This window comes from Syzygium oleosum, unplaced genomic scaffold, assembly GCF_021117445.2.
Source record: "Syzygium oleosum isolate NSW1041296 unplaced genomic scaffold, Sole_v2.1 Sole_v2.03, whole genome shotgun sequence".
NCBI classification, from domain to species: domain Eukaryota; kingdom Viridiplantae; phylum Streptophyta; class Magnoliopsida; order Myrtales; family Myrtaceae; genus Syzygium; species Syzygium oleosum.
Genome location: NW_026607487.1, coordinates 17,078,707 through 17,094,734, shown reverse-complemented (window position 1 = coordinate 17,094,734; position 16,028 = coordinate 17,078,707). Strand labels below are relative to the sequence as shown.

Below are 16,028 nucleotides of genomic sequence, written 5' to 3'. Positions count from 1 at the left end.
AATCATAAATCTTTGCGAAATTTCAATGTAGTTCATCCAGCCAATTTAACGAAAATCACTGACATGACGGTCCAGTCATCACTGGTCCTCTTGTACGACATACGGCCACGTCCTTCATTTTCAATGAAAATTGATTGAAATAACTACATTAGAATTTTGTGCAAAGATTTGGAACCAAATTGATAAAATTGAAAAGTTCATGACTGATTTGACATCGATACAATAGGTTCGAGACTGATTGGACAATTTTCCCCTTAGATTGTCATTGGAACTTTTGACCTCCTATTAGCCTCTCCTAGACAACAGAGCGAGCATGAGGGTTATATTTTCCTCGACCTCTTCTTATTTGAGAGGATACAAATATAGGAAATCGCCCACATGCATAAATGAAAAGAAGAATGAAGTGCGTATTTTCTATATCCGTAACCCACCAATCAGAAATTTGGCAACAAGAAATGCCTCCTCGGTTAGCATCGGATTCAACGGGCAGTTGTGGAGTCCGATCACTGGCATGGCAGGCGGCGGCTCCTAGTGACCGTGGAGGCACGTCAGAGCTCTCCGTCTCCATCCCTGCACCCTTTTGTCCCCAGTTGTCGTAGGTTTCATCGACGCTCCATTTGTCTCCACCCAACCAATCACAATAAGTACAAAGAAGCAAGAGAAACAACAAAAACACTGGTATCGTATATAAGCACCCTCCATACCTGTTCGGTCATCCATTACAAAGAAGCAACAGCAGCAAGAAATTAAGCAGACTGATCTGGGACTGAGTGTGCCAAGAAGGAAGAAGATAAAATGTCGGTGGAGAGCATAATCGTGGTGAAGTCGGAGTTGAGCCCAGGAATGAGCGTAAGGCGACCCTCGTGCATGGCGGAGTGCGACCCTGTGAGCGCGATCGGCAGGCGCGTCAAGAGGAGGAGGCGAGTTCACGTCAGTGATGGCAGTTCTGCTGCCGCGGGAGTTCCAGCGGCGGGAGATGATCAGAAGAAGCATCATGAGGTCGATGGGGTTACCGTCGCCGCGACTGCGACCATCAAGAGGAGCTCCAAGTACCGGGGCGTAAGCAGGTCGAGCTAATTATTTGTGTGTGCAGATTGATATTTGTCTTTTGAAGAATGATTTGGAAATAATTTCAAGCCGTCGTAACAATTTCATATGTTACTATCGTGTATATGAATGGAATGTTTTCTTGAGGAAAGTACACTTCCATACCTATGTCTCGTTGTATGAACTCACACTTCTAACACTGTATGTGATCCAACATATTATAATTGCCTCTGATGGTTTTGGAAGTCTGCTTGACAATAAAATTACACAAACTTATGCACTTTGATCCATGTATGCTCAATTCTTCCTTTACTTCCCTAAAGTTTGTGATACTTTGCCTCAAGAACTAGAGCTGAGTCCTTATGACACGGATAATGTCAGATTCAAATTCAAATCACATTAGGGCCACATAGCCATTGCTTTCTACTGGGGAAGTAGGTACCTTTCTCTTTTTCATTCTTGTGAGTGTTAGTTGAGACATGAAGCTAAAAGTACATTGTTTCTTAAGCAGACATAGATGGACTGGGAGGTATGAGGCTCATTTGTGGGACAAAGGGTGTTGGAATCCAACACAGAGGAAGAAGGGAAAGCAAGTTTATCTTGGTGAGTGCTTGGTCCATCCAATTGACTGTTTACCTTTTCATTATTTTCTTTCTTTCAGTTGGGTTTTTGTTCTTGATATATTTGATATATCTGAAAATATTGGCTATGAACAGGCGCTTATGATGAAGAAGAATCTGCCGCAAGAGCTTATGATTTGGCAGCACTCAAGTACTGGGGAAGCTCAACCTTCACTAATTTCCCTGTAAGATATAAATTAAGAAGGATCAGCTTAACTTGCATCCCTTTTCCTTTTTAGTTTGGAAGTTTGAATTGGGAAAAGGAAAATGATCATTTGTTTGCAACTCCTGTTGCCTCCTCAATTTGCAGATATCAGATTATGAGAAGGAAATTGAGCTTATGAAAACCATGACTAGAGAGGAATATTTGGCTTCGCTAAGAAGGTAATTAGCCCTTCAGCTGAATAAGTCGACCCAGTTTCCGTCATACATTCAGCTATCATAATGTAAATCGATTTTCAAATGTACAGACGAAGCAGCGGTTTCTCAAGAGGTGTATCAAAGTACAGAGGAGTTGCAAGGTAATAGAGTGCACCTGGAACTAATTTTCGTCTTAACGCTCTTTGAAGTTTGCTGCGAGTTCAATGGATTGACTACTCCTTTAGTTTGAGGAAGCTCCATAATCGCGTCATATGTTCTTGGATGATGAAATTGCAGGCACCATCACAATGGGAGATGGGAAGCAAGGATCGGCAGGGTGTTTGGAAACAAATATCTATATCTGGGTACTTACAGTTGAGTTTTGCGATCAAAAATTTTTCCTTAGTTCTTTGACTTTCCATTTTTGTTTAAAGTTCTGTTTGTACGTTGAGGGAATTTCAATCTGACTGCTTTTGCTAATTCTGTCGCCCTTCTGAAGGTACACAAGAGGAGGCTGCTCGTGCATATGACATCGCAGCAATCGAGTACAGAGGGATCAATGCAGTGACCAACTTTGATTTGAGCTCATACATAAGATGGCTGAAACCAGGACCAAATAATTCTCATGCTTCCCAGAAGCCTCAGTTAACCTTGCACTCTGAACCCGCACCGACCTCCTCGAACCACGTCCATGGGGAAGAAGAATCCAAGCCGTCCATCCTCTTTCGCTCCAATTCTTTCGTGCTCAATGATCACGCCACTCCGATGAAACTAGATGCAAGCACAAATGCAGTTTGTGTCTCCGCCAAGTCAACTTCTCCAACTGCACTGGGACTGCTGCTCAAGTCATCGGTATTCAGAGAGCTAGTCGAGAAGAATCCACGTTCGCTTGACGAAGAGAAGGAGGACCCTACCAAGGACTTCATGCAGGCGGGCGGTAGGGCTAATATCAGGGGAGGCTTTGGCAATGAGATTGGAGGTTTCCCTTTCATGTTTACACCAGTGGGAGAGAGTGAGAGTATGCCGGGTTTGGAATCATGGGAAAGTACGATGCTTGTGGGCAATAGAACAGAGCCATGGAATTGGAACTAAAGTAACATCTGTCTTCTTGCAAGCACAAGCTAACCGCTGTGCGCTTGTTGTATCAATTGACTCGAAGCAGCTTATGCTTTACTCTCTCTCTCTCTCTCTCTCTCTCTCTCTCTCTCTCTCTCTCTCTCTCTCTCTCTCTGTCTCTCTATGCACATGCAGCTGTACCGGTGCCGCAGTAGCATTTGATTCTGATAATGAACAGTAAAAATGCATTTAGTTGTCAATCAGTTTTCTTACAGAAGGTATAAAGAGAGCGCAGTCATTGGTATATGGATGATCTGCAACTGCATTCGGTAATATAACAAACAGAACAGTCCGCAAAGCCAGTGGACTATTATTAGACACACTACGGAATAAATTCTGCAACAGACTCTGGTAAGAGCATGCACATCAATCAGGAGGTGTAATCCCAAGATGGTTGCTGTTAAGTCACGTGGGCTTTCCCCCTCCTCTCTTTCTTTTTATTTTATTTATTATTTTATGGTTGATTATTGGTGTTTAGGGCTTGGCCCATCTAATGTATTTTAAATAGAAGAAGTGTGTCAAACCTAGTGACACACCGTATTCTCTCTAACGCCGCTCTCTTCTCTTCTTCTTCTTCGCCATTTTCATGGTATCAGAGCAAGGGTTTGTTTCATCCATTGTTTTGATTGGCCCTCACCTTCTTCTCCTTCTTCTTTTCTTTTTTTTCTTTTCTTCTATAATGGACATACAACATCATGGCTTCTGAGCCACAGATTTGTGCAGCCTGCCCAGTGGTGTAGGCTGGTCTCCTTGTTCCGGTCCAGGGGTGCCGGTTTCTTTGCGTAGAGACCTAGCAAGTGTCTCCCTTTTCTTTTGCAACAACAATGGCAGGAGATGATCGACAGAAGGAGGTGAAGACGGGTGATGTTTCTACGAGCTCCAGCAGTACCGAGGGTGTTGTCTCTTTCCCAACGAGACTGTCCGATGAAAAATTGGAAGGAGCCCTAAATTTTCAGATTTGGCGAAAAACTATTCTTGTCTGTTTAAAAGGTATGGGTAAGGCTAAATACTTGACTGATTTGCCTCCTGAGTCTACCGACCCTAATTATTTGAGTTGGGAGATTGAAGAGAACCGTATCTTCGGACTTCTTTTAAATTCCATGGATCGCAAAGTTAAGGTTATGATTGCTAATTGTCCGACGGTTCGAGATGTGTGGAATCGTTTGGCACTACTATATTCAAACACCAACAACAAATCTCGTGTGTGTGATGTGTTGAAGAGATTATTTCAACTCAATCAGGAGGAGCGGCCTATTCAAGAGTTTTATACTCAATCAAGTTTCATGCCCTGTTTGATGAACTTGATTTGTTGTGGCCGATTCCAACTAGTCCTGATGAGATGATTGCACAGAGGGAGCAGCTTGGTGTTATGTGTTTCTTGTCGGGTCTTCATCCCGGACTTGAGCCAATAAAAAATCAGATCCTCTCCGAGAGGGTTCCCATATCTATTTCTGAGGTCTATAATCGGCTAAGTAGTGTTACCATTGGGGCTCATACTCCGTCTGTGCAACCAGAATCTAGTGACAAATCCGCACTGTTCTCTTTTTCTAGGAGTGGTGGATCACGTGGTGGTCGTGGAGGTCGTGGTGGCCGTGGTGGCCGTGGAGGCCGCGGTGGTAGTAAGGACCAACGTGTTTGTCATCATTGTGGTATGCCCGGTCATCTAATGAGCAACTGTTATAAGTTGCACGGTTATCCGAGTAGTAACAAGGTGGCTAATGTCTCGGCACTTGCATCTTCTGAGATCCAGGAGTCCTCTCCTGCTTCCGGGAGGAGAATGATTGAGATGACTGATGAGGAGTTTGCACGGTATACTCAGTTTCAGGTGGATGGGCAGGCTTCTACTGCTACATATGCACAGACAGGTAATCATACAGCACGTGTTTCCATGTCTCGTGGCAAATGGGTTGTTGATTCAGGTGCTTCAGATCACCTGACAGGAACAGTAGGTAATCTCACAACCTATTCCTCTTCATCACATGTTAGTGCTATTACTGTGGCGGATGGTTCTTCAGCAATTGTAAAAGGGAGTGGGACTTCTAGTCTTACATCAAATTTAACATTATCTTCTGTGCTTTATGTTCCAAAGTCACCTTTTAATCTACTATCGGTTAGTCAGATCACAAAACAATTGAATTGTTCAGTCTCATTTTTCCCTGATGGTTGTGTTTTTCAGGATCTTTTGACGAGGAAGGCCATTGGTAGAGGAAGGGTCGAAGGAGGAGTCTATGTTATTGAAGCCACACCACCGTCAGTAGCCTGCTCCACCACATCCCCTAGTCCATATGAGATTCACTGTCGTCTTGGCCATCCAGCTCCTACCACCCTCCAGAAGTTATATCCTCAGTTTAAGAACGTTTCCTTTGAATGTGAGTCATGTCAGTTTGCTAAGCACCATCGTGTGTCTTATTTTCCTAGAGTCAATAAAAGAGTCTCAGCTCCGTTTGAGTTAGTCCATTCAGACGTATGGGGTCCTTGTCCTGTCCTGTCAAAGCTTGGCTTCAAATATTATGTAACTTTTGTTGATGACCATTCACGGATGACATGGGTCTATTTAATGAAAAATCGTTCTGAGGTGTTCCAAATTTTTTGTGAATTTTATGCTGAAGTTCGAACTCAATTCTCCACTTCTGTTAAGTGTTTGCGCAGTGATAATGGTCGGGAATATTTATCACATCAATTCATGTCGTTTCTTTCCCGTAATGGTGTTGTCCATCAAACTTCTTGCCCTGATACACCTCAACAAAACGGTGTAGCAGAACGCAAGAATAGGCATCTGTTAGAGGTTGCTCGTGCTCTCTTGTTCCAGCACAATGTCCCTAAGTCATTCTGGGCCGATGCAGTTTTGACCGCTTGTTATCTTATCAATCGTCTTCCTTCTGCTATTCTCAATGGAGAAATTCCTTTCCGTGTGTTGTTCCCTACTAAATCTCTGTTTCCTCTCTTTCCAAAGATGTTCGGGTGTGTGTGTTTCGTTCGTGATACGCGACCTCAGGTCTCTAAACTCGACCCTAAGTCTCTTCGTTGTATTTTTCTGGGCTATGCTCGGCATCAGAAAGGTTACCGTTGTTTTTCTCCTGATCTAGGTCGCTACGTTGTCTCTGCAGATGTTACCTTCCATTAGTCTCAATCTTATGGCACCAAGGATGATTCTCCATCTACTTTCTTGGAGGATGTTCTTGTCCATCGGTCTCGATCGAGTCCTACTTATGAGACATCATCCACCCCCACAGCTCAATCCACTGACGTGTGGTATGGTCGTATGTATCATCGGCGGCCGACTCCTGTGATTTCTTCTACCCCATCCAATGTGCCTTCTGATGACTCATTGGATCCTCCTCCGAATGCATCTTCGCCAACGCCACCTCCGCTGGATACCTCTGCATTGATACCGGATCTCCCCTCAGATGATGAGCCTATCGCTCTCCGTAAAGGTATTCGTGCTTGCCGTGATAGACCTGTTTATACCGACTCTTATAAGGGTTTATCAGTTCAGACACAGGCGTTGATTGCCACTTTGGATTCCATCTCTGTTCCACGATCAGTTTCTGATGCCTTGGCTCATTCTGGTTGGCGTGCTGCAATGGTGGATGAGATACAGGCCTTGGTTCAGAATGAGACCTGGGAGCTTGTTCCTCTTCCCACGGGTAAGCAAGCTATTGGTTGTAAATGGGTTTATACTGTCAAGGTTAATCCGGATGGCTCGCTTGCTCGCTTGAAGGCTCGTCTTGTTGCTAAGGGATATGCTCAACAGTATGGTGTTGATTATTTTGAGACTTTTTCCCCGGTGGCTAAAATGGCCTCCGTTCGGTTATTTATTTCTCTGGCAGCCTCCCATGATTGGATCCTCCATCAACTTGATGTCAAGAATGCTTTCTTGAATGGACATCTTGACGAGGAGGTGTATATGGAGCAACCTCCTGGGTTTGTTGCTCAGGGGGAGTCTCATAAGGTTTGTCGGCTTTGTCGCTCCTTATATGGTCTCAAGCAGTCACCTCGTGCATGGTTTGGCAGGTTTACTACAGCTGTTGTACGGGATTTTGACATGAAGCAGAGTATTAAGGATAGTTCTGTTTTCTATCATACTTCTCCTGCAGGTTGTATTTATATGGTTGTCTATGTGGATGACATTGTGATCACTGGCAGTGACTTAGCAGGCATTTCTAGGCTCAAGGAGTTTCTAAACAGTCAGTTTCAAACCAAAGATCTCGGTCCTCTAGGATACTTCCTTGGTATTGAAGTTTCTAAATGTAAGAATGGTGTTTTTCTGTCTCAGAGAAAATATGTGTTAGATTTATTGCAAGATACAGGGTTGTCTAGGGCAAAATATTGCGAGTCCCCTATGATTCCTGGTGATAAGCTCATGCCACAAGAAGGTGCCCCGATTCCAGAGCCTGAGAGGTATCGTAGATTAGTGGGAAAACTCAATTATCTCACTATGACTAGACCTGATGTTGCCTTTCCAGGTTAGTGTTGTTAGTCGGTTTATGGCCGACCCTCGTGTTCCTCATTGGGAGGTCGCTCTGCGGATTGTAAAGTATCTAAAAAGGATCCCTGGGAAGGGTGTTATCTATCAAAATCATGGACATTCCCGCATCGAAGCATTTTGTGATGCAGATTGGGCTGGATCTCCCGCTGATAGGCGATCTACATCTGGTTTTACTATATTTATGGGTGGTAATCTTGTCTTGTGGAAGAATAAGAAGCAAGATGTGGTTTCTCGGTCTAGTTGCGAAGCAGAGTATCGCTCAATGGCAAGTACGACTGCTGAGATTATGTGGCTGCAGCAGCTTTTGACGGAGATAGGTTATTCCGTTGATTATCCTTCTAAATTATGGTGTGATAATCAGTCAGCCCTACATATTAGAGATAATCCAGTTTTTCATGAGAGGACTAAACACATTGAAGTTGATTGTCACTTTGTTAGAGATGCTTTGCTCAGGAATGTCATCGAATTTGGATATGTTCGGACCAGTGATCAACTTGCTGACATCCTTACAAAATCGAGTACTGAAAAGAGGACAGAGTTCATTTGTAACAAGCTGGGCATGATGAACGTCTATGCTCCAGCTTGAGGGGGAGTGTTAAGTCACGTGGGCTTTCCCCCTCCTTTCTTTCTTTTTATTTTATTTATTATTTTATGGTTGTTTATTGGTGTTTAGGGCTTGGCCCATCTAATGTATTTTAAATAGAAGAAGTGTGTCAAACCTAGTGACACACCGTATTCTCTCTAACGCCGCTCTCTTCTCTTCTTCTTCTTCGCCATTTTCAGTTGCGAAGTCACCATCAATGAACTCAAACCGACAAGACAGTCGATTGAAGTAGACGCAGTTGATGCAAACCTACGACCAAAATGAAACACTATGTACCAGAATCAGACATACCCATCTTGAATATTTACATTTCAACAGGTTATTTCCCTTACTTGGAACGCCACTTGATCTACAATGTAAGTTACAAAGAATTTCCAGCTGGCTGCATCCTGTGCGCAAATCCAAAATCAAATTTAATATGAAGAGAGGACGAATCTACTATTGCAGGACCTTTTATAATGTCTTCCCATATGTTGTGCATGTGTCTACTAAACAGAAATATAATGTGAATGGAGAGAGAGAGAGAGAGAGAGAGAGAGAGAGAGAGAGAGAGATTGAATATGCTAGAATTATTTCATTATCATCTCCCAGAATCCCAACACAAAGGGGCAGAAACCTACTGCATCAGAGGTTTTCACACCATAACTGAAAAAATAATAAAAAAGAGCGGCAAAGAACATTCGGTATGAGATTCACTGAATTATTACTTTGACGGCACCAATCCACAACGCCATAATAACTCTCATTCTCTCAATACTTCGGAAGAGAATTCCATTTATATACCAATCCACCATTAAATCTGCAATGAGGACTAATGCTGCCAAAGTCCAACCTTGAGGAATCAAAAGGTGGCATAACAAGCACATGTACATCCATGGTTAAGAACCACAGTGCGAGGTCCACTTAACATTACTCTGCGATCAACACCTGGTTGAGCTAGCCCTGCACATAAATAGACAAATTTGTCTATTAGCTAAGACAAATAAATATATTACATCCATATCGCAGCATCATCAGTTCTAAAAGGCACATGGCAAGTGAGCCAGACAAACAGAACCAGTACCATGTAGTGGTAAAACGAGCACAAAAAAGACAAACTCAACCAGTATCTTCTGGCAATAAACAAATCACTGACAAGATAAACAAGTAGTCAGCATAGTTTTAATGCAACTATTCAACCAAGTTTGGACTGCGCATAAAAACAAATCAAGTCTGCTGCAGCATAATAAATAGCATTACATAATAAATAGCATGACAAAGTCATCCTTGACCTTTTCAAACATGGCCAGATAGCACCTTAGTGTAAACAACAATCTTTCCTTAGTGTTTCTGCAAATGACCATGGTAATACTACAAGTTTAGAAATTAACTATTTCCCAGTCATGATCTCTTCAGAAAGGACAGTGGACATGTAACTTCTATAAATTCCAGAACCTTCTTTTTCCCAACTATGGCAGCTTTATGATGCAACTACTCATAATCCCCAGAAAAAAAAGAAGAAGTGGTTAAAAAGACAGAAGAAAGAAAAAGATCTGACACTTCATTGCATGACATTCATCCATGCCCACACCATCAAATATGAGTGATACAAAGCAATTCAGAACGTTCTCGATGCCAATAAATCTCAAAGTGAACTTTACGCATATGATACAAGGTAGATAGATTAGTCCAAAAAAAGGGCAACTTGAGAGTATTTGCTGAATGGAGCTGCATAAGCAAGCCTAAGTCAAATCATCTAACCATCTTACTTAGTACTCTTCACCAACTTTCAATGTAAACCTGATAAAGTTAAATATGCAAAGACCACAAAACACGACACAACTGGGGACTGGGATTATACCCAAACACAAGAATACATTGAAAATGGTCTATGCTTTTTATGCACCTCTGCACTGCAATACCACAGTAATAACATGCAATCTGCGTCTGTGAGAGTAATAGATGCTGCAAGTGATTTGCATACGAAATATAGGCTAAAGTTGAAATGAATCCACACGTGTAAAGGGAGGAAAGAGTAAAAAGATCAAGCAAAACAAGTATTCTAGGCATGTGCCCACAAAAGGGAAGCATTATATGTGTGATGGAGCAGTAAAACATCAAAAAGAGTTCTATATCATACCTTGGCAATGGCTTTGGTTTTCCATTTAATCTGTCGACTCCATCTTGCACAACAGCATCTGAAGCTGATATATCAATACTTAAGGTCAATGCATCAGCAATGTCCTTCAGACCCTGAGAGCAAGGAGCAGATTATTGATATCAAACGCCATAATACCTAATTCAACCACTTTTGCAGAGGCATAAACGACATAGCATATTATCTGCCACAGGAAAAGAGACTTCTTGGGAGGCAAAAATTCCAAACTATCAAAAAAAGTCTTAAGACTCTTAACAGACCATGTTTAATTCAAAAAAAGATTCTTCCCATAAACCCAACACTATTTGCAGATAGACCTTTTCTTTCCTACTACAGACCAAGAATGACGTTTGTTAGCCTTGAAAGAATGAAGGTCCGTGCAATGTCTGCCATTTGCACTCACCACTTCATCCATTAACACTTTCAACACCAAATAAAAAAAATTACAATCTGACAAATTGTGCATCAAAGACAGCAGGGCACAATATCAGAAAACTTAATAGACCCGAAGAACCCTTTTCTTCACTTGGTAGAAGTCAAAAAGTCAAAGTTCAAGGGAAAGCAGGAACCTTAAGACTTGGAGTATCCGCATATGAGAGTAATCCTCGAGACGATCCTGAAATCTTAATTTGCTCCTGTAAGAAATATTTTAAAAAACTGTCAGTCGATAGACAAACTCTTTAAAATTCCTTTCTATAAAAAGGTTCCAACAAATGAAGAACTCTTTTCTTCACTGGGAAGTCAAAAGGGAAAATAGGTGGGGAAAGCAAGTCAAGATTCTATATGCTGATATATGAAATATCAGAACCGTTGGTCAAAATGATTAATTAAACAATTGCAGAGAGAAGGTAGGAGGAGGAGGAGATGACAACCTGCAGCATTTTTGGCATTTCCACCTTCTGTCCACTGGCCACACCACAGAGATACCTCACACCCTCATTCGCCCAATCCTGTCGCCACACAAATACATACTTGAACTTCCATGCGGGTAAAGAGGCAGGACTGAGGATAGCAGAATAAATTCAGAAATTTCACACCAGAAGAATCACAACACTAATACTAATCGAACGTCAAGATAATTAGTTAAGCTTAAAAGTATTTAAGCCTAATCGAGCGTCGAGATAACTAGTTCAGCTTAAAAGTATTTAAGCCTGTAATTTATTGCATAGCAAATAAAAATATGTATGATTCATACCAAATTTTGTCCAGAGAGATTGGTAGTGCAGGAGCTATACCCAAAAACATTGACACACATAGCCTTTCCTCATTAAGCAACACCAAACCAACAAGAACATGACAAAATATGACATCAATTTCAATACAAAAGATAGATAAAATACACATTACAATTACTCTTTTTTTATTGTGTTGGATAGTGTCCAACCTAGTCCGAGAGAATCCCAAAACAGAATCTCCCAAGTTCAACAGTTATAATGACGCATACTGATAATGGATACGCTACACACACACGAATAAAAAACAAAATGCTACATGATTCCATGTGCGCGTGTGCATGTGATCACAGAATTTCATAATAAGAAAGGTTATTTTGACCTGCTTGTACTCCAGTGATCCCATTCGTACATCCTACAAGCACAAAAATAACAGCAATGAGGAACTTGCCAGATTGAGATTACCATGTACATACAGATGCAAGTTGCTTAGGGATCAATCAGAAGCATTTGATTCTCCCTTCGAAAAACAGTTATTGATAAGGGGCAAAAAGTATATTAGCAGCAACCAATGTAATTTCACTTTGAAAATGTTTAAATTGGATCTAAGAAATATCGCATTTCAAGATCCTCAAACTGTTTCATGATTTCATCACTCTGGAAAGTCAATGAGAATCTCAGTAAACTAAAACTCACCAAATTGGAAACCATTCTCTGCAAAAAATCCAGGTCACCACCCAGACCATCAAGATTGGCTTTAACAGAAGAAACCTGAGTCAGAGAACAAAAAATAGCTGATTAAGAAACTGCTAGAATAGAATAAGATGCTCTGTTTGTTTCATGGAAAATTAATGATTTGGAAAATATTTTCCCAGAAATAATCGCTTATATCACTTACAGAAATGAATGAATTGCAAAGTATTTTCATCATCCACAAAAAATATTCAGACATAAATTATTGTCGATATTGAAAATATTTTCATTGACTAAATATTTCAAGCGGTACAGGCGATCATTTTTAGGAAAATATTTTCCAAATCATTCATTTTCCACGAAACAAATGGAGCTTATAATTAAAATTCAAAATTTGAACAGAACTATAAAGCTGTAATCCATGCCATGATATGTACCTGACCATAGCACAATAAGAACTTTAGAGACTTAACAATGTCTAAAAAAAAATAACAAGACTTATATGGCGCTTAAAAGTTGTCAAGTACAACCAACCAAAACCTTAATGAATTACTTTTCCAGAACAAAATGGTACCAAGTAAAGATGATCTCATGTTTTCTGGATATCTACAACTCCAACAGTTCAACTGTGCATATAAATCAACGAAGAGAGAAGATACCTCATTCTTTATTTCTTTCGATAGCTCCCTCTGGTCATCCATTTTGCCATCCAAGTTCTCAATTCGCTGGGTTAGATGTCTCTTTGCCGCCTGTCACAAAAGAATGGTGAAAATTAGCCCATTAATAAGCATCAGAAGAAGATGAAGAAATCAGATGGTAGAAAATCAAAGAGGAAATAACAATTAAAAAGCTCTTAATGCCAACTAATAATTTAAATTTTGAAGTCATTCAAAGCAACGTACTGCATAAACTATTTCCTAAAATCCACATAAACTAAAATGCGAACTTACGTTGAGAGCCTCTGACACATGCTCTAGATGTTGGGTCAAGTTTGCCACAGCATTGGCCATACTGCGCTTAGTTACATACATGAGATCTGAGAACGAAAGACCCTGCAATTGAAAGAAAAAGAAGATTACTCCATGTAGAACATTGCTTGTAAGTTAGATGACAATGGGCATTAGAAAAGTGAGTTTAAAGAGAAAAAATGTAAATCTCTCAAATCAACAAATAAGATTGAGTAATGAACGTTATAAAAGTGATTGATGAAATCAGAATATATGGAATGCGATCAATGAACAGTTTATAATGCAGGGATAACTACCTTCATGCAGAGTGATTAAAGATCAAAGTTACAATAAGCAAGTCAGCCATTCTTATATTCTATCCCTGGGTTGGGCATGGGGGGTCGGTGCAAGGACCGCAAATGAATTTAAGCTTAACTTGGAGTATACCTACGGTTTTTTTGATAAACAGAGTAAGCACCGAAAATTAAATTTTACGGCACTTAATGTCATTAGATGCGGCTGATAACCTGTAACTGCACATAACTTAATTGGTTGTTTAAATAATAAATAACTTAATACAGTAAGTAAGAAAGGGCTTACTTAACTGGTTCTGTAACAAATTATTCATGAAATTGAAATCTTACCAATTATTGGGTTAAAGACATGGTAAGTAACTAGTAGAATCTATTATTCAATTTTCATCTGTTATCAAACAACTTTTTATTTTCGTTTTCAGTGATTAAAAACTTCAACATCTAATATTCTGTACTTAAATTACCAAACACTTAGTATTCAATTTTAGGAAACGAGCCCTCGGAGATGTGCAAAAGAAGCATGGAAACCTGAAGCAGTTTTGATATTCCTAAATACCTTCCACCACATGTAGCCATAACCCAGTGCCCCCAGTGTAGCTGCTGGAACAACCATAGAAGTTAGGTTGCCTGGGGAACAGTGAAAGGAAAAGTATATCAGAGATGCTTCATTAGTAGCATAAGGTGAATGCACGTGATATGGAAAGATAAAGAACCTTTAAGAACTTGAATGTTAGATAGATACATCATATATATACCACATCAAAATTTTGGATGCATGATAAAGATAAATATAGCGCATTCTCCGACTAGTTTGACTTGGAAGGCAATGCCTGGCTATGGGCTTCAAAATCTTTAGGGCTGTGTGGTGAAAGGGGAACACATATGTTGCAAAGGAGTGTGTGTGTGAGTGTGTGTGTGTGTGTGTGTGTGTGTGTGTGTGTGTGTGTGTGTGTGTGTGTGTGAGAGAGAGAGAGAGAGAGAGGGAGAGGGAGAGTACCCATTTGGCTAGAATTTCCATTCAGGACAGTTATTTGACGTGCAGAGGCTAGCTGTCGGACCTCCATTGCCAATCGACGCACCTGAGCAGAAGGTCAAATACCCAATTGTTAACCCCACCACGAAAGCCATTCATAAGCAGGATGTTTGTATTTATGTCTATTACCTGTGCGGCAACAGCATCAGCATAGTCTGTATCTCCATCTGGTTGGCTACCAGATTTTTCTAATCCCTTCACCAAACCCTGCTTAGGGCACAGGAAGAAAATGCCACTAAATCCCAACAGAGTGGATCGCAAGAATGACAACAATTATCACTCATACTGGCAAAGTACTCATCTTAAATACCAGTGTACAGGTAATTGCATAAAAAATGGCTATGGTCTTCCACTCCTTACCCTCTATGTGCTAGATCAACATATTTACCGAACATAGATGAAGTCATAGAACGAAAGAAGACATTGATTGCCGAGCCCAACATTTCCAAGACCAATCCAGCAGAGACCCAGCTCAAACTTAAAACCTATTCCAAGAACCTCAAATCTCAGGCACGCTCTTGACCAATTCCTCCCTCTCTCCAGCTCCCGTAACCCCATCTCGAACCCCCCCCGCGTAAAAATCAACACAAAGGCCGTGATCAACGGGGGCCGAATCGCACTCAACGAAATCGACACAAAACAAGAATCGACCGCTTCCCTTTCTATACTAAACACTCAAAGCTAAACAATACGAGCCGAACTTTGACCGCGAGAAAGCAAAAGTAGCCGGTTTTTTCGGCATCCGTACCTGGAGCTCGCCCAGCAAGTCGGACAATTTCCCGTTCTGGAACAGTACCGTGCCAGTGTAGCCTGCAGAAGAGAACGAACCACGCAGCGCTCTCAGATCGCGAGGACAGGATCGCACTACTAATCTACAAGTAAGCGATTAGCGAGCGCCGATAGAGAGAGAGAGAGAGAGAGAGAGAGAGAGAGAGAGCTGAACCAACCAGCTCCGACGAGGACCAGGATCTTCGAGAGCCCTATCCCAGTTTGCATAGCCATGGCCGCTCTCCTCCGGTGGTGCTGCGGATTCGACGAGAGAGCGAAACCGACTTCGGCTGGTCGTTGCGGAGCAAGGGAAAGAAGGCGAGCGGAAGAACGCTTTCGGGGGGTGTCGTGGAATTTTTATGGCGTTGTGCAGAAGCATGAAAAATTCAACTCCCGAAGCTGCAGGTTCCGGCCCGGACGAAGACGACGTCGTGCTTGCAGCTTCCCCTGCCACGGACGAGACGACGCCGTCTTTGAAAGCGATAAAGCGACCCCAAAAAAAAAAAAGGGATAAATTTATATTATTAATTCTACAGAAAAATGTTGTATACCTTATATATACAGTTATATAAGGTATCTCTACATTTTGGTATAGGTGATCATCCGCGAGACCGGCCTTAAAGTTTTCGACCAAATCCTGCCATCATTATTTTTATGAAGCATATAATTTTTCGAGTTAGGCTTTTCATTGAATACCCTTATCCAAGTTCACACGGAAATGCTTTGGG

At 41.3% G+C, this 16,028-nt stretch overlaps 2 protein-coding genes across 2 annotated transcripts; one reads left to right on the top strand and one right to left on the bottom strand.

Annotated features, from left to right (window-relative positions):
* Window positions 1–275: 275 nt before the first annotated feature.
* Window positions 276–3,401, top strand: LOC115671927 (AP2-like ethylene-responsive transcription factor At1g79700). Its single transcript, XM_030593623.2, has 7 exons — window positions 276–1,067; window positions 1,559–1,650; window positions 1,764–1,852; window positions 1,978–2,051; window positions 2,138–2,188; window positions 2,325–2,401; window positions 2,527–3,401. The coding sequence occupies exons 1-7, from the start codon at window positions 796–798 to the stop codon at window positions 3,117–3,119; spliced, it is 1,248 nt and encodes a 415-aa protein (XP_030449483.2). The 5' UTR covers window positions 276–795; the 3' UTR covers window positions 3,120–3,401.
* Window positions 3,402–8,790: 5,389 nt separating this feature from the next.
* Window positions 8,791–15,639, bottom strand: LOC115671928 (uncharacterized). Its single transcript, XM_030593625.2, has 13 exons — window positions 15,480–15,639; window positions 15,281–15,342; window positions 14,662–14,739; window positions 14,497–14,578; window positions 14,056–14,126; window positions 13,189–13,290; window positions 12,898–12,987; window positions 12,242–12,316; window positions 11,928–11,960; window positions 11,246–11,323; window positions 10,943–11,008; window positions 10,356–10,468; window positions 8,791–9,178 (listed from the first exon to the last, which is right to left on the bottom strand). Exons 1-13 carry the CDS (start codon window positions 15,532–15,534, stop codon window positions 9,157–9,159), a joined length of 927 nt encoding a protein of 308 aa, XP_030449485.1. The 5' UTR covers window positions 15,535–15,639; the 3' UTR covers window positions 8,791–9,156.
* Between the last annotated feature and the right edge of the window lie 389 nt (window positions 15,640–16,028).

Coding starts and splice junctions, on each gene's coding strand:
- LOC115671928 (XM_030593625.2), bottom strand. CDS start 15,534: ATGGCTATGCAAACTGGGATAGGGCTCTCGAAGATCCTGGTCCTCGTC. Junction 14,740..15,280: donor ACTTGCTGGGCGAGCTCCAG/GTACGGATGCCG, acceptor TGCCCTAAGCAG/GGTTTGGTGAAGGGATTAGA. Junction 11,961..12,241: donor AGAGAATGGTTTCCAATTTG/GTGAGTTTTAGT, acceptor TTGTGCTTGTAG/GATGTACGAATGGGATCACT.
- LOC115671927 (XM_030593623.2), top strand. CDS start 796: ATGTCGGTGGAGAGCATAATCGTGGTGAAGTCGGAGTTGAGCCCAGGA. Junction 2,189..2,324: donor AAGTACAGAGGAGTTGCAAG/GTAATAGAGTGC, acceptor ATGAAATTGCAG/GCACCATCACAATGGGAGAT. Junction 2,402..2,526: donor TCTATATCTGGGTACTTACA/GTTGAGTTTTGC, acceptor GCCCTTCTGAAG/GTACACAAGAGGAGGCTGCT.